Genomic DNA, 21,016 nt, shown 5'->3' with positions numbered 1-21,016 from the left:
AGTCTCTGGGAGCTACTATGATACTGTTCATTCCTCTAATCCACCATTTTCCCTCCTCCATATGAATTTTAGGATTATTTTTTCTAGTTATGTGAAGAATATATTAGTATTTTGATGGGGGTTCATTGAATCTATACAGCATTTTGGAAAGTATGAACATTTTAACAATATTCATTCTTCCCATCCGTGAACATGAAAGGTCTTTGAATCTTTTCTGTCTTCTTCGATTTCTTTATTCAGTGTTTAATAATTTTTGGTTGTAGAATCCTTTCACGTCCTTTGTTAAGTTTATTCTTAGTATTTTAATTATTTTATTGTGAATGGGATTGCTTTCATGATTTCTTTCTCAGAAAAAAATTGGTATGTAGAACAGCTACTGGTTTTTATACATTGGTTTTGCTGCTACTTTACTGAATTTTTACTAACAGTTGTAATAATCTTTGGGTAGAGTCTTTAGATTTTTCTGTATATAGAATCATATCATCTGCAAACAGGGATAGTTTAACTTCTTCCCTTTCAATTATGTCTTTTCTCTCTTTCTCTTGCCTAATTGTTCTAGCTAAAACTTCTAGTACTATATTGAATAAGTACAGTGACAGTAGATACCCTGTATATTTTCTGATCTTAGAGGAAATGCTTTCAGGTTTCCCCTGTTCAGTATGGACGTAGCTGTGTGTTTGTCACATAGAGCTTATGTTATGTTATGTTATGTTTAGGTGTGATTCTTCTGTAACTAATTTGTTCAGAGATTTCATCATGAAGGAATGCTGAATTTTATAGAATGCTTTTCCTGCATCTGTATTCATATGATTTTTGTCCTTCAATCTGTGAATGTGGTATATTATGTTTATTAAGTTGTATATGCAGAACCATTTTTTTTAATGTCCCCATGTTTCAATTTTGTTAGGTCATATTTGCCAAATTTTGTTCCTTTCCTCTAGGTTTTCTGATTTGTTAGCATATAATTTTTAAAAATAATCCCAAATAGTCACATTTTCCTTATCCATTCATCCATTCATCCTTTCATCCTTTGTATTTTTGTGGCTTCTGTTGTTAACGGCTCCTTTTTCATTTTTTTTTTTTTTTACTTGAGTCATCTTTTTCTTGGGCAGTCTTGCTAAAGGTTTGTTGATTTCATTTACCTTTTCAAAGAACCAACTCTTTGTTTCATTGATCTTTTATATCTCATATTGTTTTCTTGTCTTTGTTTGCTTGTACTCTGGTCTTTGTTATTTCCTTCCCTCTGTTAATTTAGGGCCTGGTTTTTTCCTGATTTTCTAAGTCCTTAAGATGCATCATTAAGTTGTTTATTTGAAATCTTTCTATTTTTTTATGTAGGCATTAATCACATCAAACTACCCTCTTAGTACTGGTTTTGCAGAATCCCACAAATGTTGATATGTTGCGTTTCCATTAACATTTGTTTCAGGAAAATTTTTAATTTTCCTTATGACTTCCTCAATGGCCCAATTTTTGTTGAAGGATGTGTTGTTCAGTCTCCACGCATTTGTATAATTTCTGAAATGTCTTCTGTTGTTGAATTCTAGTTTTATTCCATTGTGATCAAAGAGATACAAGATATAATTTAAATTTTTAAAAATTGTTAAGAGTTTTTTTTTTCTGTGTGTGTGTGTGTGTGTGTGTGTGTGTATATGTGTGTGTGTGTGTGTGTGTGGCCTAATATATGGTCAATTCTAGAGAAAGTTCCATTCTCTGGAATATGCATTCTGTATCTGATGGATAGATGTTCTATAAATATCTATTAAGGATACTTGATTTATAGTACTATTTAACTGTTGATATTTCTTTGTTGATATTTTTGTCTGGATGATTTGCCCAGTAATGAAAGTGAGGTGTTGAAACACCCCACTATTATTGTATTGGAGCCTATTTTCCCTTTAGGTCTAATAGTGCTTGTGACAAGTTTGCTCATATCCTTCAAATTCTTCCATAAACATCATTTACAAGGACTGTCTCTATTTTTTCAAATGGTTTTCCACACATCTCCTCACAGCAACTTCACTGTATGGTGAGGCTTGTATTTATGCCAAAATATGGAGTTCATAATTGTTCATGTCTTCATGCTACTCAGAACACTGGGTGAAACTTAGAAAACATGTATTGCTCCCCAGAAATCTGGGAGGTTATCATATTGATTCAATGTAATCATCAATTCTTTTTCACTAATGATTAAAAGTCAAATCTCTGGAGGTAGACTAGCTGGATTAGACTTTAGTCTACTCCTCTTACCAATTGGTTGATCCTGGGCAAATAGCCATCCTCTTTCTACCTTAGACTTCCTATCTATACTATGAGAATTTTTTTTTCATTTTTAAAGAAACATCAGAACTAAATAATACTATAAATCAAATGTACATAAAAGATAATTACAGAACATTTCATTCAACAGCTGAAGAATATACATTATTCTCAACAGTGAATGGAATTTTTTCTAGACTAGACCATACATTCGGTCACCCACAAAAAAAAAAAAGTGTCCTTAACAAATTTTTAAAACTTAAATCCTGTGTAGTTATGATTTCTGTATATGTTTGAGAGGGAAATATATATACATATATATGTGTGTATATATTTATAGTTGTTTTCTCAGTGTGTTGAACAATTAACTGCTCACTAAATGGTAGAAATTGCCCTCATTATAAGCCAAACTAAAAGGAACTCAGGATTCAGAGATTTTTAAAAGAGCCATAAACACAAGTGAAAGTCAGACTCTCTGACTCCACAGAATATTCCACTACTGTCCCCAGTGCAGTAAGTGAAAAGCAGTTGCAGAACCAAGTAGAGCGAGAGTAGATATTCAAGAGCCCCTGATAGAGGAGGGTGGGCATGAAAATTTCCCTTTCCTAAATACCTTATATTTCATTATTTCATTCATGCAACAAATATTTGGGGATGGAAAGGTAACCTCAGAACAGGGCAAAGTTGAGCAGAATGGAGTGTAAATAGTTGCATGCCCTTTTGCCCTCTGGTCTTGAAAGGGCTCAGGATTCAGGGAAAAAAAACAGAATTCCAGCCCCCTGGATTGAGTAATGAATCACCTCTCATGAAATAAGGCAAAAATGGAGGGTTATGAGAAAAAGAATTCATATGGGGAAAGGATTAAGTAAGAGCAAATCTGGTACCTGAGAGATCTGGCTTTCAAGGGATTCTTCCTGAAACACCTTTTCTGTTTTACTCACTGAATTCTGCATATTAGATTTGACATTTTGGGGTGACAATCAGAAAAAAAAAAGTGATGGTGAGGAGCTTAAAAGATTAACATGACCCTATCCTTCCTCTCCCGTGACTTTGTTGTTGACTGTTCCTCCATGTATCACCCCCGACTTGGTGAATACCTATTCATCTTTCAAGACCCTATTCTAGAGGTTGGAGTTGTAGCTCAGTTGGTAGAGCATTTACCTAGCATGTGTGAGGCACTGGGTTTGATTCTCAGCACCACATATAAATAAATAAAATACAAGTCCATCAACAATTGAAAAAAAAAAGACTCTATTCTAATTTAGTCTTTTCTATATCTGGTGAACATTTCATTCTCCCAATGCAGGCTTACCATGTCTAATTGTACAATTATTTTGTTTTTTAGCTTTTGATTTTTGCCTTTATCCACCAGACCATAAGGTCAAACAACTGTTTGTTAAAGCAGTAAGTTATTGAAAACTGAACTATCTTCTAGGGTATTTGGGAAAAGGATTACTACCCCATGTCATCAAAGCAGACACTGAGGTGTAGAGAGGATAACTTGCTGGCTATATGAACTAAGAAGCTGACCTGGACCTTGAGCCACCTGAATCCAAGTGCTCCATCCACCTCCAGTTGCTTTGGGACATGGGATATAACTGGATAGGACAACCCCAGGGAATATTTCTGATGCAACTAAGGCAGGCAGTTATAGAGTCCAACAGAGAAGATTTCTAATGTGACCTTGGACTGACTACCAATGGTAATTTCCCTTTGAACACTTCTCTTTACTTCACTCTAATTAGTTTTCATCACTGAATTGGGATAATATTTCAAGCAGGTACACCTAAGGAACACTTGATAACAAAGACGATGAATACCTTGAAATCCAGTCTGTGCCTGTATTCCTTGCCAGTGTGCCCCATGAACTAGAACACTTCCTGGTACATGGTAGGCGCTCACTAAATATTGTGAATAATATGGGGAAGGAAGAAGGGTATAAACATGGCCATCTTCTCTGTCAACTGGTAAAGCTTTTCCATTAATTCTCAAGTCAGATCCCTCAGGTTAGTCACATATGGATGCTGAGGTCCAAGCTCTTCCCTCACTCTTCTATTCCTTAACCATGGAATTGTAAAGAAAGGGAACAACTGGATACTCAGTGTTGGCTGGAGGTTTGGGGCAGGAGAGTGAAACAGAAGATCCTAGACAGGATATTTGGCAGCTCCGTGGCTTCAGTTGGAGCAGCAAGAAGTCATGCTGGCCAGGCTCAGGGAGTACAGGACATTGGAAGCTTACTCCCATTACTACCCCTAGTCCCATGGGCAAAAAGAGGGAGTTCAAGTTCAGTCCCATAAGCAAAAGTGTCAATGTTCAGGTCCAAGAGACATAAGAAATCAAACTTGGCTTAAAAAAAAAAAAGTGAAGCTTGGAGTGATTACCCCAAAGCAATATCTGCTTCAGGATACCTCATCAGAATCCACAGCCTCTCCTCTGCTTTTCTTTGCTTATAAACTCAACCAGAAAGCTTGTGGGAGGAAAAATATGGGATTCATATTACTATAAACTATGGCACCCAAAAACTGAACTTGGTGTGGTCAAGATGGAAATCCAGCCACTCCAGAGTTTTACCCATTCCCTCTCTCCCTCATTCACCAAATTAGTCAGTATTTATTAGTCACCATCAGTAGGCACAGGCTTCTGTTCCATGCAGTGGGAAGCATAAGGACACACAACTTTCCAGAACTGTAACAACTTTCCATAAGTCTTGGTTGAAGTGTCTGAATACCAAATAAATGGATAAGGTATTTACTTATTAATAAATATTGATGATGCAAAGCAAAATTTGTGTAAGAGTTAAACTTATAGAGAATATAGATACAGTTCTGTATTCTCTTTTTATCACTTTCTTATAAGCTTGACTTATGTTCTTCAAAATTCTTCATATGACTATGCACGTTTAATCACATGTTTTTTCCATACATCTTCTCACAGGGGCTACCTTGGATATTGAGGCTTTAATTGGAGTAGATAATCTGTCACATCTTCTGCTACTTAGAACCACTGGATAAAATATAGCAAACATGAAATACCTCCTAGAACATTTGAGACCTTCAATGTAAGATATGTGCCCAGTGGAGTGTCATGAGGCTCAACCTAGTCCTCATCTCCTTTGTGCTCATATATAACAGCTAAGTCTTTGGATCAAGACTGACAGGTAGAATCCTGGCAGCACCTCTTATCAACTGGGTAAGGCTGAGAAAGCAACTAATTTGTTCCTGCCTCATATTTCCATCTATAGTCTGAGTTGTTTTCTTGTTGTTTTTTTTAACTGTTCTGTTGTTATGATAAGGAGCAGGTAAAGTCCTTTGTTCTGTGCCCAGCATATACTTACTTCTCACTAAATGTTAGCTTTTACCATATTATGAGCCCGACTAAAAGAAGAATTCAGGATTTAGAGAGAGCCAGAAAAACTCACAACCACAATTCAAAGCCAGACTCTGACTCCACATATCTTCCCACTACTGTCTCTTATCCTGTAGATGAAAAGCTGGTGCTGAGCCAAGTAAGGTAAGAGTCAAGGTCCAAGAGTCCCAGGTCAGGGAAGAGGAGTAAAGATAAGGATGAAAAATAACCACAGAATTAGAGGAAAGTTCAGTGAAATGGGATGCCTGCATGCCTTGCATGGAATGGGATAGCTGCATGCCCTTTCCCCTGGCTTTTTGTAGGATAAAGAAGGGGTGGGAGGGATCTAGTCCCATGGTTTATGTAATGGATTACTTGTTTTTAGGAAAGGTAAAGGTGAAGGTTGTTGCAAACATTTCAGAAGTTGTCAGGGGAGGCAGTTTTATAGTCCAGTAGAGAAAAATTCTAATCCTACCACAGACTATCAATGGTCATCTGTCTTTTCAAAAAAACATCACTCTGCCACTCTGCCATCAATTTCTTATCACTAAAATAAGAATAATAGTTCAACCAATCATACTTACTGAACATTTGGTAAACTAGATTATGAATTCTTTTAAGTCAGGATTCATGTCTATTTTTATTGCTTTGTGCCTACTACCTACCATCATGCCTGGTTCCCAGGAAGTACCCAGTGGATTGTCATTAGCAGGATGCCAGATTAGAGCTTCCAAGCATATTCCCTCCACAACCAAGGATTAAATCAAAGAAAACAAAACTACCATCTCACTGGAGTGTTTGAAGGAAGTGTAGGAGAGCAGGGTCATGATGGAGACCACACAGCCTACATATCCAGGATGGCTTTCTAAAGAAGAAGTGGAGCCCACAGTACCTACCATCACATCTCTCCAAGTAAGGTAAAACCTAAATTTCACAGAGTAAATATGAGGCCCACAGCAGTCCCCAGTAAACCCTCCAATACCTGAAGAATTTGCTACTGGATAAGCCTGCAACCTTCACAGGGTGTTCAGAGCTGCCAGATAATCTACACTGATTCATTACCCCCAAAGGAAGAGTCCTGCCCATTTTCTGCCCTCCACTACACATGCTTCTACTGAGCAACAGCACCTTGAGGCTCACTCAAGTGTAGTCCTATAATGCAGCAAGTCCATCAAGACTACAGAAAGAACCTCAGGGATCTCTTCCACCCACCAGCAGCCCTGGTAAACAGCTGGGCAGCCCCCTCTGAGTAAACCATTGAGCTTACTCCCCATGAAGGAACCTGTGCAGCCCTTAGAAATTGGCTGACACCAAACCCGGGCCCACGGATGCATCTCACTGGTGATAGATATTTTCAGGACACAGCTGAGGAGTGCCCACTCCTCCTGCTGTGAATTCTCCATTCATCCAGGCCTGCCACCGGGGCCTGACTCTAACATTTTCTCATTCAAATGTGAAAGCTAAGAAGTTGGTTTTACAGAAGTAGAATGTAAAACAGTGGTCACTACAGACTAGGAAGGGTGGGGGGAAGAGGGATAGAGGGAGTTTGGATCAGGGATACCAAACTACACTTAGGAGAGAGGTTTAGGTACCACCACAGCACAGAGGGGTAACTACAGTTCAAAAAATTTATTATATATCTTATAAAGACATAGAAGAGTTCAAAGTTTCCCAGAAGAGAGAAACAAGAGCCTGAAGAGCCAGCCTTCTAGTGGAAGAGGGGAAACTGAGGATGTCCCAGGTCACAGCTGAGCAGCCTCCTGTGGTCTGTTCCAACACCCTCATTGGCACCAAGACAAAAGGAAAAGAGTGTGAGATCAGAGAGTGGTCGAGCGTCCTCGCTTGCAGTACAAGAAGAACATGACCAAAAAGGCTCCTGCAGCAGAAGGGTTAAAAACCAGTGGGAGGTGTGTAAAGGCGGAAGGAAACCCTACCTGCTCCAGAAAAGTAAAGATAGCATGGGATGAAGAACAGTCACGCTCAGTTCAAAGGAGGGGCACCAAAGAATTCATTGATAATGTGCCAAGGAAGGGAGAAGCTACAGGAAAAGGCTTGTGAGCTGAAGCTAAGACTTCTCCCATCAGAGGCAGTAGGAGCTGACAAATGTGCCCAAAGCCCAAATGGGCTTGCTCAGCCCCCTCAGGAAGTGGCTGAATGCTTCATGGAGCAATGCAAGACACTCATTCACCACAGCCCTGGACACCAGACAGTAACAGGTGCCCATGAGATGGATACACCTGGTGGGAGACTGGCAGCTGTGGTACTTAGAAGCTCTAAATTGATGAGCACTCGCCTCCTACCAGGAGAACTTGGCATGGGCAATTCCGATGTAAATATGCAGGTGTTGGACTTCCTGAGTGAACTCAAGGCACTCTCTGCTGAGACCAGGAAAGTGGCAGCCTTAATAAACCATGAAGTCTGGGGGAAAGCCCAGGGCATGGTGACCCTCACTTTAGACACGTTTTATCAGAATAGCTATTTCTGTGTGATAATCTTGTTAGATAGTTTAAAAAAATAAATTAAAACTTTTGCAGTAGAAAAAAAGAAATGATAAATATGTAAGAAGAAAGAAATAATAATTATCTTGATTTGATCAGAACATGCTGTATTCATGTACTGAAATACCACACTGTACCCCATAGGTGTGTACAAAAAAAAAAAAAAATACAGAGAGGGGAAAGTGGGTGTGTGCATGACCATTACCACTGTCAGCTGACTAAAAATTTCTGCCTCCCAAGGAGAATCGTGTGGATGTTTCAGGTTAATCGACTCTGGACTCTGAGGTCAAGCTCTGCCCTCATTTCCAGGTGGGCGGGGAAGTCCTCCCAGAACATAAGTACTGGAAGTCAAGGGTGACAGCGACAGACACTGATCCAGAAGCTGCTGCACCATGAGTGTCTCTGCACTGAGCCTCACCAGACTCCCAGGGAGCATCTCTGAATTCCTCCAGCTGGCTTCCCTGCTCGGCTTGCTTCTGTTCCTGTACAAGGCAGCCCAGCTCTACCTGCGCAGGCAGTGGCTGCTCAAAGCCTTTCAGCAGTTTCCATCCGCACCCTCCCATTGGCTCTTTGGCCACAAGGTAGGAACCAATGGAAAGGGGAGTAGGAGGGAGGGAAGCTGTAGCCCGGAGACTGGCCAGGAAGTCCACAGGACAAAGCCTGTTGCATGCACTAGGCATCTGAGGAACACTCAGATTACCTCTTAGGTTTGGCCCATCCCAGCACCAGGAGCTCACTTCCTCAAAAGAAGCCTGTCCTGCTGTTACTCAGCTCTGACACTCACTGCATCACTAGGCAGATCTGACATCTGTCCTGGCAGCCCTGCATTTGGAGGACTGTGGTTGGTCCTTTCTGAGTCTCCTCCTCTCCAAGCTGAGCACTGCTATCTTCCTCAGCTCTTCTCAAAAAACCAGCCTCCTAGATGCTCACCTGCCCTAGTCACTGAATGCCATCAGTGCCTGATCTGGAACTTGCCTCGATTTTTATGGAACTTCATAAAAATTGCCTTGAGGAATTATGCTGTATGGTGACAATTTTAAAGACCCTCAAAAGACTTCAAACCAAAGTAAAAGAGCTTACTTTGCTGGAGTGGGTGGGGAATGTCAAGTAGAGGGACCAACCAGCTAGGTTTACTGAAGATCAAGGGAATTTTCACAATAGGTGATTTTAGGGACTGAAACCCTGATGGTCATAGGCCCATGTGAGTGGGACAGAAGCACTGCATCTTCCAGGTGAGGGATACTGATGTTTGAGTTACCCTATTAGACAAGATCTGTTTAGCTCCAACTCACCCTACACTGTGAGGTTCTTTGCTGTAACTCAGTGCCCAGCACAGAGCCTGGCACAGGTGTGTAGAGTCACAGAAAAGGAAGGAAAGAAGAAGCCAAAGGGCTGGGGAGGTGCAGTACCAACCCCCTATCCTGACATCCCTGGGGAAGGAAGGAACAAAGCAATGTAAGGAGCACAGAGAGGGGCTCAGCAAGGGATTGTGCATTGAACACTCTTAAGAGGAGGAGGAAGATATGGAGCTTATGTCAAGAACGAGGCTCTGATGCCAACAGCTCCATCCTACAGGGCCAAAGGATCCCAGCTTTGAGCAAGTCCTGGGAGACACCAAAGTTCTGGAAGTCAGCACAGATAGGTCAGCAAAAACAGCTCCAAATCTAACATCTCTTGAAAGATCCATAACTATGTCCCTGTGGTCACCCTGATCATCACTCTATTGCAAGGACTAGACCTAAACAAAAGATTTTATTCATTTGTCTTTCCTTTGATGACAGATCCAAAAGGATCAGGAGCTACAGCAGATTCTGTCATGGGTAGAGAATTTCCCCAGTGCCTTTCCCCGTTGGTTCTGGGGCAGCAAAGCTCACATTGTTATCTATGACCCTGACTACATGAAGGTGATTCTGGGGAGATCAGGTGAGAGAGAAACCTCATTCTGGCAAGAGAAGCTCCTCCCTCTTTAGTATATGCCCCTGGTCTGTCATATTCCAGAGCAGAGTGATGCTTTAGCCATCAACCCTAACCACTACCAACCATTTGCCCAGGCCACAACCCAGCATATGGCCCAAATACTGGAGATATAACACAGCTGTGTGGAGCAAAACTTTTTAAACGTTTTTATCTTTCTTTTAAAATCAAATCTTGAGGCAATCTGTTATGCAAATTGCCCCAGATCCAAAAACAAACAAACAAACAAACAAACTTCATATCCACACTGACTTGTATTCAAAACCTCTAATTGTCACCTGTCTTGGGTCACAGGATGACTAAGCCACCATCCATTGTAGAAAAACAATGAAGCTCTGTCCTATTCTTTAGCACTGATGACATGGCCTGTTTCTCTTCATCATAGTCCTGGGGGTGTTCAGCTTCTCTTCTATGGAGCTGCCTTCCTGAGCCCAGCTGACTATCAGGACAGAGAAGGGATGGGAGGGAACGAATTGCCAACTGGTAGTCATCAAGAACTCTTGGCAGCACATAGTCTACACCACAGCTACCTTGGGACTGCGCTGTTTGGTCCCTAGTTTCCTGTTAAGCCTTTATTTTAAACCTTTCAGATCCAAAGGCCTCTGGTACCTACAGATTCCTGGCTCCCTGGATTGGTATGTATGTCTCTAGTTAGGTTTCCAGTGTTATTTTCTGGTTCACAAGATCAACAGGTGACAGGCCAAGGAATGTCCCATCCCCAAATCAAGTCTCATTTCTTCTAACCATACCCTCCTTCCTTCCTGTGCTGGTATGAGACCTCCTAGTCTTCTGCCATCTCTCTACTCCAAACATCCCAGGCTGACATTTAATGATGGCCTTTCTTTTCCTGCCCACAACACTTTTTCAGCCTTTATCTCACAGCTTTCATGATCATAGCCAGATATACCAGCCCATTTAGGAAATTCACATTCCTGAAATGCAACATGTCCCTCCTTCCTTTGTCCAAGAAATTCCACCTTCTTCAATGTTATCTTCCCCATAGTACCTCCCTAATTATCCCAGGGGTATCTCTGATTCTGTATCTTCAATCCACATACACATATCCATCTCTGGTCCAGGGTATGGTTTGCTCCTGTTAAATGAACAGACGTGGTTCCAGCACCGGCGGATGTTGACCCCAGCCTTCCACTACGACATCCTGAAGCCCTATGTGGGAATTGTGGCTGACTCTGTCCGAGTGATGTTGGTGAGTCTCTCTCTTTCATTTCCACTCACCCACTCAAGAGCCCCTCTCAGATTCCCCTGTCTAACACAGACAGCCATCAGACAGAGTCAGATGAAATAACACTCTCAGGACAGTACTGTGAGAGTAGATTCCTAAAAATTAGATGGGACAGAGAAGACCCAGGCATCAGGATAGAGCCACACTTCGCTTATGGTGCAAGTCAGAAAGCATCAAGGTGGATACAGTCCCTGGATCCCACTTCCAAGTCTTTAGAACAGTCAACTGGAGGAGTAGTCAATCATGCCAGACAGCAGGACTGGCTGACCTGGGCAATGGCAGCTTCAAAGGCAGGCTAGAACTGCCAGGATGTCACTCAGTCAGACTCTGACCTAAGGCCCGGGGCTTTTGCATGGACTTGAGTAACATATGCAATGAAAAGGGTACCAGGTCTGCATTCTCACTGCCACTCTGCCATGCCATCAATTGCAACATAAACTCTAATTTATTTTTATTAGTGCACTTTTATTAGTGCTTATAGTTATACACAATTGTTGGGTTCATTCTGGCAAAATCATATAGCAAAAAATTTAATTTTCTCCAGTTCAGTCACTGGTGCCCCTTCCTGTTTCTCCCCTCCTCCCTCCCCCTATTCTTCTTCCTCTTCTCTACTGGTCTTCCTTTCACTCATTTATTTACTTATTTTTTGATCAGTGCTTTATAGATACACATAAAAGTGAAATTCACTGTGGTGTATTTGTACATGCACATAGCATAATTTTGTCAAATTTATTCCTAATTTCCTCTCCTTTCCCAACCCTCCCCTTCCCTCTCAACCCTGTCTTCTACATCACTGATCTTCTCTATATTTTTATGATATCTGACATCCCTTCCCCTTTTTCCTTATTTTGCTTTACCTTCCGCATATTACAAAAAAAACATTCAACCTTGATTTTCTGAGTCTGGCTTATTTCACTTAGCATGATGTTCTCCAGTCCCATTCATTTACCAGCAAATGCCATAATTCTACTCCTCTTTGTAGCTCCATAAAACTCCATTATGTATATATACACCACATTTTGTTTATCCATTTAACTGTTAACAGGCATCTGGGCTGGTTTTATGTCTTGGTTGTTATGAATTGTGCTGCTATAAACTATGAAGTGGCCATATCACTATAGTATACTGATTTTCGACCTTTTGGATAAATACCAAGGAGCTGGATCATATGGTGGATCCATTCCTAGTTTTTTGAGGAACCCCCATACTGTTTTCCAGAGAAGTTATATTAATTTACAGTCCCACCAACAATGTATGAGTGTACTTTTCCCCCACATCCTCACCAGGTTTTATTGTCATTTAGATTCTTGATAATTGTCATTCTTACAGGATTCAGAAAAAACCTTAGTATAGTCAAAAGTCTGATTTCTGACCCAATTGTTCTCAGTAAACTTTTGTTGAATAAACAGAAATCAAAGTCCCTGGTGGCCCACTAGAAGTGCCTATAGCAGCAACTTAGGTTTTAGGTTTTCTTTTGCCTCCAGACATTTGTCCCCTAAAATTAGAGTCCTACCAGTCCCTCAGATGGAGCTCAGCTCTATATTTTGCCGGTCAAACAAAACATTATAACTGACTTTCAAAATTCAAAATTTATTATAGGATACTATGCTTAATTTTTAAATAATTTGTGAAAATATAGGCACCATTTAACAAACATTTGTTTCAGCAGTTTTTAGCGCATCTGCTCTCTAAAGTGAGGGACATGGAATGGGATATCTGGAGATACACAAGCCTTCTAGGGAAAATGAGAAGGTCATTGCCCCTATCCCACAACAGGACAAATGGGAAAAACTCATTGACAAGGACTCCTCTGTGGAGGTCTTCCAGCACATCTCCATGATGACCCTGGACTCCATCATGAAGTGCGCCTTCAGTTACCAAGGCAATGTCCAGGTGGACAGGTCAGTGACAACCCTTCAGCTACAGAGTGCTTGTTCTTAACCAATGGGTGTGGACTCAGCTGAGAAGCAGAAAGATCAGTATGGATGATCACCCCCACACAAAGAGAGATTCTGACCCCAGCCCCAGACCAAGCCCTAATTCCCTACCAAAATCAACCCTGTCCCAGCCACAGAACCCTGATCCCCAATACAGGTGGCAGCCTGGTCACAAGGTCTGTAAGGCAGAAGTAATGTGTGTCTTAGTGTTGTCTGTCCCCACAATTCAGGAAAACTCTACAACAGAGCCCACTCTGCCTGCAGGTCCTCTCTCTTCACAGTCCAATATGTTCTGCATCCTCTCCCTCAGGCATTCCCAGTCCTACATCAAAGCCATTGGGGACCTGAACAACCTGTTTTTTGACCGTGTAAGAAATGTCTTTCACCAGAACGACACCATCTATGGTCTGTCCTCTAATGGCCGCTTGTTCCACCGTGCCTGCCAACTTGCCCATGAGCACACAGGTTCTGTCTCCTCCTTGCCTCCTCTCCTTTACCAGGGGGGCAGTCTCATAGAGCTGGTCATGACCCCTCAGGCACAGCCAGGTCCTCTGGTATTCCAGCAGGACTTGGGACACACAAACGCTGAGTACTTCCTTACTGCAAGGGTTGGGAGCTGAAACGTTAAGGTGCAAGACAGTGTGCAAGGGATTACTTGTGCCATCTCAATGGTAATATTGATGAGACCCATCCCGAATGCTTATACAAATACTTTATGTGCTGTATTCTAAATGGGAGGTTTGACCTGCATTTGATAGTTCTGGGCCCCCTGACTCACACACCACACTTATCCTGAGTTCTACGAGGCACCCAAATTGGTGCAGGGAGGCACATGGAGCTTCTGGGGGTTTCTGTGACTCTCATCCCAGCCTGGTAACTGCTGTTCTGGGACAGACCAAGTGATCAAAGAAAGGAAGGCTCAGCTGCAGAATGAGAGAGAGCTGGAGAAGATCAGGAGGAAGAGGCGCTTGGATTTCCTGGACATCCTCTTATTTGCCAAAGTGAGTATGTGGGAAAGAAACCTGGGGCTTTGCCCAGGGGAGGGAGTTTACAAACCCTGCTCTCTCATCCATGGCCTCCCCAGATGGAGAATGGGAGCAGCCTGTCTGATGAGGACCTGCGTGCCGAGGTGGACACCTTCATGTTTGAGGGCCATGACACCACAGCCAGTGCTATCTCCTGGATCTTCTATGCTCTGGCCATACACCCTGAGCATCAGAAGAAGTGCAGGGAGGAGGTCCAGAGCCTCCTGGGGGACGGAGCCTCCATCACCTGGTGAGTGAGAGCTCAAGAGGTGGGAGAGCCCTGCCTCTGGTAGGGGCAAGCTGCTAGACTTCCTGGGTCCTGCCTTCCGCTCAAGATGGCCTCACTTCAGGGACCACATGGACCAGATGCCCTACACCACCATGTGCATCAAGGAGGCCCTGAGGATCTACACACCAGTACCAGTTGTTGTCAGAGAGCTCAAAACACCTGTCACCTTCCCTGATGGACGCTCTTTACCCAAAGGTCTGATCGTCCCAGACTCATTCACATAAGATCTCCCCAGAGATAAGAAGGATCAGAAATCCCCACGTGCTTCAGCAGTTCTGAACCTGCCTATGCCTTCCTGTGTATTTTCCAGTTCATATGCCCAAAACCTATAAATTTCCTTCCAATTCTAATAGTCCACATAACTAGCATCCTAAACTTATCTTGTTCTTTAGCTAACATTCCTTCTTCTTTAGAATCTCTGGTCTTGTGGTGCTATAGTTAATCTTAGTCTGTTGGCACTGATGTTCTTTGATTCTAGTTCAACACTGTAGGAATCATGGGCATCCCTGATGTTCATATGTCCTCATTGTCATATCATTTTTAATCATCCACTATATTTGGTATAATGTGCAGAAAACTTGGTGAAATGCAAAAAATTATGTGCCCACATCTATAAATGTGATGCATCTCAATCCCTAGAAACTTCTCTACAGAGATGTCAGCCTCTGGATGTAGTATCTCATGACTTTAGCTCTAAAATTCTATTTCCTGAGATGTGGAAGGTAGAGAATTATCAGACAGGGGCTAGAGAGAAGTGGTTCTTTGGTTCAGTCAAGGCAAATAAAAGAAATCAGCGAATTTCATGGAATGGGTCAGATGTGGTCCAGTCCCTCAGGAGCCATCAGGTTGATGACAGAGAGCAGCTTATGACCAAATATGAGATCCCTGCCATGGTAGCCGACCATCTGTTGGCTCATACCTCCTTAGGTCTGAATCCCAGCCCTGCCACATCCTACCTATGTGATCATAGGCAATTCCTCTCTGAAATTTAATTGCCTTATCTGAAAAACAGGGATCCCGCCATCTTCCCCGGCAGGTTGTTGTAAGGACTGAATGAATTAATGTGTACTCTTCAGTGGGAATTTTTCAAAAGAATAAGCTCTCGTTAGATTTATTCCCAAAAGTAAGGTACGACGATGCTTTCATGCTTCTCTCTTGGATTTGTGGTTTTCTACTCCTTGCCAGGGCTCAGGTGTTTTGTCAAATCCACGCACATTCTGCTCAAAGTCATGCTTTATGGCAGCAGCCTTCTGTGCGTGCATGTCCCCTGCTGGCTGGAGGATCAGGGCCTCACCCCATGGGCATCATCGGTCTTCTCTCTACCCCACAGGCATCATGGTCACGCTGTCCTTTTATGGCCTTCACCACAACTCAAAAGTGTGGCCAAACCCAGAGGTATGGAGGTCCGGAGGGGATGGGAGGAAATGATCTCTGAGGATACCACCTCCCTCTACACCCACTTCTGGATAGCCTGTCCCCACATGGATCAGAATCAGGAGCTTGACCTCTGTCTATCCTGGTCCTGCTGCTCTCTCTCTGCAGGTGTATGACCCTTCCCGGTTTGCACCAGATTCTTCCCGACACAGTCACTCATTCCTGCCTTTCTCAGGAGGAGCCAGGTGAGGAGTCCTATTTTGGTCGTGGGGTGGGGGAAAGTGGAGTCATCTCTGGGCATATACCCAAAGTTTGTGATCCCTTAAGTTGCTGTACAGCATCTTCAGGGATGGTGGAAAGAAACCTCATGCGGGCATGTCAGTGCATGAAAGAATGATGGCAGTGCAGGGCACACCACGGACATGCTGGTCCTCTGCCCTTCCTGAGGTCAGACAAATTTCACTGTCAGAAGGTGTCCCACACATCAGCATGTTCTGGTGTTTTTCTCACTTTGAGGGTATAACTTTGTGAATTAGAAATTCTCTTACAAAATTCACTTCAGTTGCCGGGATTCTTACCAGGTGGAGCCCTCTCTTCCCACACATTCTAAATCCAGCCCAACTCCCTTTCTGTTCAAGTCACCAATCCTCAGATCACTGAAAGAAGTGACGACTTTGCTAGTGTTTGTTTTCCCAAGGCCTGGAATGTGCCAACTGTTCAGTTAGAGACTGAAAGGTGAGCTCTTTGAAGAAAGTGTCCCACCAGTGTATATGGCCCCTTAGCCTCCACGTTTGCAGTCTCTCCCAACATGATGTTTGACTACATGTTAATGTTCACACTCCCCGTACAACATTCCTAGTTGTCAAAATTTGACAGGTGAAGTAAGGTCTACATACCTTGAAATTACACTTACAGTCCAGCTTCAGACAAAAAGCATTAAAATGAGGACAGTAAACTGCCTTTGAGAGAAAGCCACTCTATTTGGTATGTGGCACATAACATTTGAAGGCTTCCTCCAAAAGGGTTCACTCCAAAAGGGCTGCTGATTTCATCCACAAAAGCTGCTGAAATCATCCAGTGAGACACAACATCATATAAATTTTACTAAAAGCTAATAGAAGTAGGCTTTTTCCTCAGCCCGTATGCCTATGAATCCTTCAAATGGTAAGTCAGCTTTCATAGAAGAGGCTTTAAGCAAATTGTTTTTCCAGAAATTGGTTTTCTAGGATTTGTTAAATTCCTGGAGTACTTCTTCCTACGATGGCTGCAAATCATGTTGCTGCCACTTGGGGGCAGGAAAGTATTAGATAGGTTAGGTCAAAACCAATATTGCCTTTTGTCCTATTCCATTCTGTTTTACATTCCATTACTAAATTTAAGTGAACCAAATTTTTAAATCAAGTGACATTAATTAACTTAATTTAGTGTAAGATAAATTATTAAGCCAGCCTCTCTGTGCCAGGATCTATATAGGCTAGGTGACAAGAACATAGAGATGAAAGATATTGTCACTGACTCCAGGAATTCAAAGTCAAGGAAAAAAGTGCATTCTCTAAAGACAAATACCTAAGCTTAAGACACATTGTTCCCTTCTTCATTCTTTCACTCACTCATCTGAGCAGTTTGTAAAGTATTCCACATCCCTGGCACTGTGCAGACTGGCCCTGGACTATGGTGTGTCCTTAAATAAAGCTTGGACGGCACCTTTAAGGCCTGGGAGGGGGAAGGAGAGGCAGCTGGCATGGGGTAAGGACCAACTGATCACTGATCTGAGATTTTAAGATATGTAGGCAGAGATGGAAGCTATCATTCTCTATGATTGCCACAGCCTGAGCTGAGCTAGGAAGTGAGGCTGGACAGGCAGGAGGTGGGTAAAGCAGCAATCCAGAGAGATGTGGAGGGAGCTTGGGCATTTGGACATGGAGAACATGATGGAAGGCATGAGAAGGTCTAAGTTGGGCTGTGGCTTCCTCTGGTCGCAGGAACACCAGAGGAGTCCAGGAGAGGATTCAATCTTCAGCTAAAGATGGCAAACAGGGACAGTTCTGGAGTATAAGTAGAAGGCTGCAGATACTAGTGGAATGAGGGGGTTAGAGAGTGGCAGGTGTCTAATCACCCTGTGGGTGGCAGATGGGGCTGCAGCTCAAGGTTCCCCAACCCATCTCCTACTCTAGGAGTTTCTTCATTGATATCTGGCTTCCCTATGAGGAATTCAGTCCCTAGATCGTCTTAGATGGAATGTATAATCAAAAATTAATTATTTAAGTTATTCATGTGATTGGACTCTGTCCCTTAGAGTACTGGTGCTGTCCTAATAGAAATTTTCTGCTTCTGAAAGCAAAAGTAGCATCAGGGCCAGTCTTCAAACAGTCATAGACCTTGTCAAAGATCAGGAGAGTATGAACCAAGGCTTGGAGATAGAGGAATGTGTGATCTGTAAGTAAAGGTATCAGGCAGGCCCCATGGAGCCTGAATGCTCAGCTCTGGGCTGGTGCTCAGGGACCGCTGCCTGCCCAGCCTAGAACAGGCCTAAGACCAATGCTTACTTCACTGTCCCTGCCTGGCCCAGGAACTGCATTGGGAAACAGTTTGCCATGAATGAGCTGAAGGTGGCTGTGGCCCTGACCCTGCTCCGCTTTGAGCTGCTGCCAGATCCCACCAGGATCCCCTTTCCCATACCGCGACTTGTATTAAAGTCCAAGAATGGGATCCACCTGCGTCTCAGAAAACTCCACTAACACTGGTAGGTCAAGAGCAGGCTCTGAAGGCCTCCTAGCTGTGTTGTCACCTGCTCCTGTCCCCACCTATCTGCCCACACCCTGCTTTCCCGTCTACCTACCTGCCTTTCTTCCCATCTGCCTGTTCCCTGTCCTCCTGTCTGTCCTCTCACCTGCCTCCAGGCTCCCTACCTGTTTGTCTATCTACCTGTCTCCCACCTGCCTACATCTCTGACTAGGCACATAACCCAGCCTGCCTGCCCCTCTACCTGTCTTTTCCCTTTCCTCCTACATGTTTCTCTCTCTCTCTGAGTTTCCTAACACTGCTATAATAACCACAACCTTGGTGGTTTTAAATAATGGGAATTATTATTCTTTTACAGTTCTGGAATCAGAAATCCAAAGTGGGTATCATTGGTATCACTGAGAGAAGACCAAATTGTGGATGTAACCAGCCTTCCTCTGCGGGGTTTAGAGAGAATCTTGACCCTTGACTTCTCAGACTCGAGCTGCATTCCTTGCTTTCCTCCGTACTAGCTCCCTTGTACTTCTTTGAAGCCAGCATCTTTTCAAACTTCTTTCTCTTACAGTCTTCACATTTCCTTCCTGTTTGTAAGGAACCTTCTCATTACATCAAGTCCATCCAGGTGATCCAAGATAATTTCCCCATCTCAAGATCCTTTACTTAATGAAAACTTGAGTTCCTTTTGACATATGAGGTGACGTATTCATGGGCTCTAAAGTTTAGGACTTGAGCAACATTAGAAGCCAATAATGAACCCCACAGAATCCCTCCCCAAATTGGCGCCTCATCTGTCTATCTGAACCTCTCCTGATGGTTTCTGTCTACCTGATTGTCTTTCACATAAACCTCTCCATCTCCCTCCTCCCTGAAATAAAGTTTCTAATGTCACCTGTAGTGCCTGTCTTCCCTTGGGAGGAGATAGAGGGAAAGGGAGACGGGCCGGGAGACAAGTCTTTTCTGAGGAAGGAGCAGGAGATGACATTTGCCCTGTAGTACCAGGACTGACTCCTGCCTGGTCCACCTCTCCAGACATCTCACCCATATGAACCCTGATGCCCCATAGCTGATGAGGGTCCCATGTAGTAGCTGTGTTTAGAAAAAAAAAAAAATCTCTTGTCTGGGAGCTCAGAGGGAGAGGCTCACACCTTTGGGGAAAAAAAAGACCAGGCCTCCATTCTAGTCAAGGGATGTTTCTCATGCTAGATTTTTTCAGAATAGGTCCCAGCTAGAACCCTTCTTGAGTTGAGCTGAGCAGGAAAGACTTGTAGTCCTGATCTGGCATGAGACCTGGGGGACGTTTTTATTTCTTCTTTTTTCCTTTTTGATGTACTGGGGATTGAACTCAGAAGCACTTTACCACTAAGCTACATACCCACCTCTTTTTATTTATTTTATGTTGCAAGAGTCTAAGTTGCTGAGACTGGCCTTGAACTTGCAATCTTCCTGCCTCAGCCTCCAGAGTAGTTGGGATTATAAGCATGCACCACCACACCTGGCTGAGGACCCGGCTTGTCACAGACCCAGTGAGATGTGAGAAGAGAGCCCAGCCTGGCCATGTCATCAGACACTTGATAACCCACGAGTCCCAGGCTCCTCAGGAGGTTCAGGAGTGGATAGTTTTCCAGCAAGGGCTGGGAGGAGCCCAGATGAGCAAATGACTGGCCACTCTGAGTAGGGGCTTCATTGACCTTGCTCACATCTGGTAACTGCCTGGACGCTAGTGCTCCTTGCCCTGGGATGACCCCTGTGTGGCATCCAAGCACAACTGCATCTGCTTCCCTTATCTCTGGGTCTTCAGCACCCACATCCCTCAGCACTCCCACCAGGCTCCCTGGGCTGGTGTCTGACTTCAATCATCCTCTCTCAAACCACATCCCGCTTTTCTTGCTGGATCTGAGAACAGATTCCCTTATTTCCTTAAATCATTCGTAGTTCAGGATGCCATAGACAGACTTCCCTGGAGTCCTTCGCCTTCCCCAGTATCCTGTGCTCTGCTTCGCAGAAAGGGTTTCTCCCCAAGTTGCCTGAGCCAGGACCTCCTTCCTTGTTTCCTGACCTCCTAGGTCACTAAGCTGTTCAGTCCTAGTCTGAAGAGGGGCAGGAAAGGGCTGGACATTTGGTGGTTGACCAAGGGGAGAGGAGAGAGTTGGGGCAGGAGAATGAGCAGGGAATGCTACAGGAGGAGATTTACCAGATGATACATAAGGGTTCCTGTTGGCCATCCTCATAGAGCACAGGAAAATAGGAGTTCCGAATTCTGGGTTGCCAACCATGGGCAGGTGTTCTAACCACAAGATTCCAAAAAAAGTGTGTTGCCAAAAATTTGACCC

The 21,016-nt window shown here is 43.4% G+C and overlaps 1 protein-coding gene across 1 annotated transcript; it reads left to right on the top strand.

Moving 5' to 3' along the window:
* Positions 1 to 8,449: 8,449 nt before the first annotated feature.
* LOC101977410 (cytochrome P450 4A10) lies at positions 8,450 to 19,574 on the top strand. The gene is made up of 13 exons (XM_005317998.5): positions 8,450 to 8,683; positions 9,884 to 10,025; positions 10,667 to 10,711; positions 11,156 to 11,283; positions 13,096 to 13,220; positions 13,567 to 13,721; positions 14,151 to 14,257; positions 14,341 to 14,531; positions 14,632 to 14,765; positions 15,901 to 15,965; positions 16,113 to 16,189; positions 18,514 to 18,687; positions 19,045 to 19,574. Exons 1-12 carry the CDS (start codon positions 8,495 to 8,497, stop codon positions 18,680 to 18,682), a joined length of 1,527 nt encoding a protein of 508 aa, XP_005318055.2. The 5' UTR covers positions 8,450 to 8,494; the 3' UTR covers positions 18,683 to 18,687; positions 19,045 to 19,574.
* The last annotated feature ends 1,442 nt before the right edge of the window (positions 19,575 to 21,016 follow it).

This window comes from Ictidomys tridecemlineatus, chromosome 11 (genome assembly GCF_052094955.1).
Source record: "Ictidomys tridecemlineatus isolate mIctTri1 chromosome 11, mIctTri1.hap1, whole genome shotgun sequence".
Lineage (NCBI taxonomy): Eukaryota > Metazoa > Chordata > Mammalia > Rodentia > Sciuridae > Ictidomys > Ictidomys tridecemlineatus.
The sequence above is the reverse complement of the archived record's forward strand: the minus strand, read 5'-3'. Positions and strand labels throughout refer to the sequence as shown.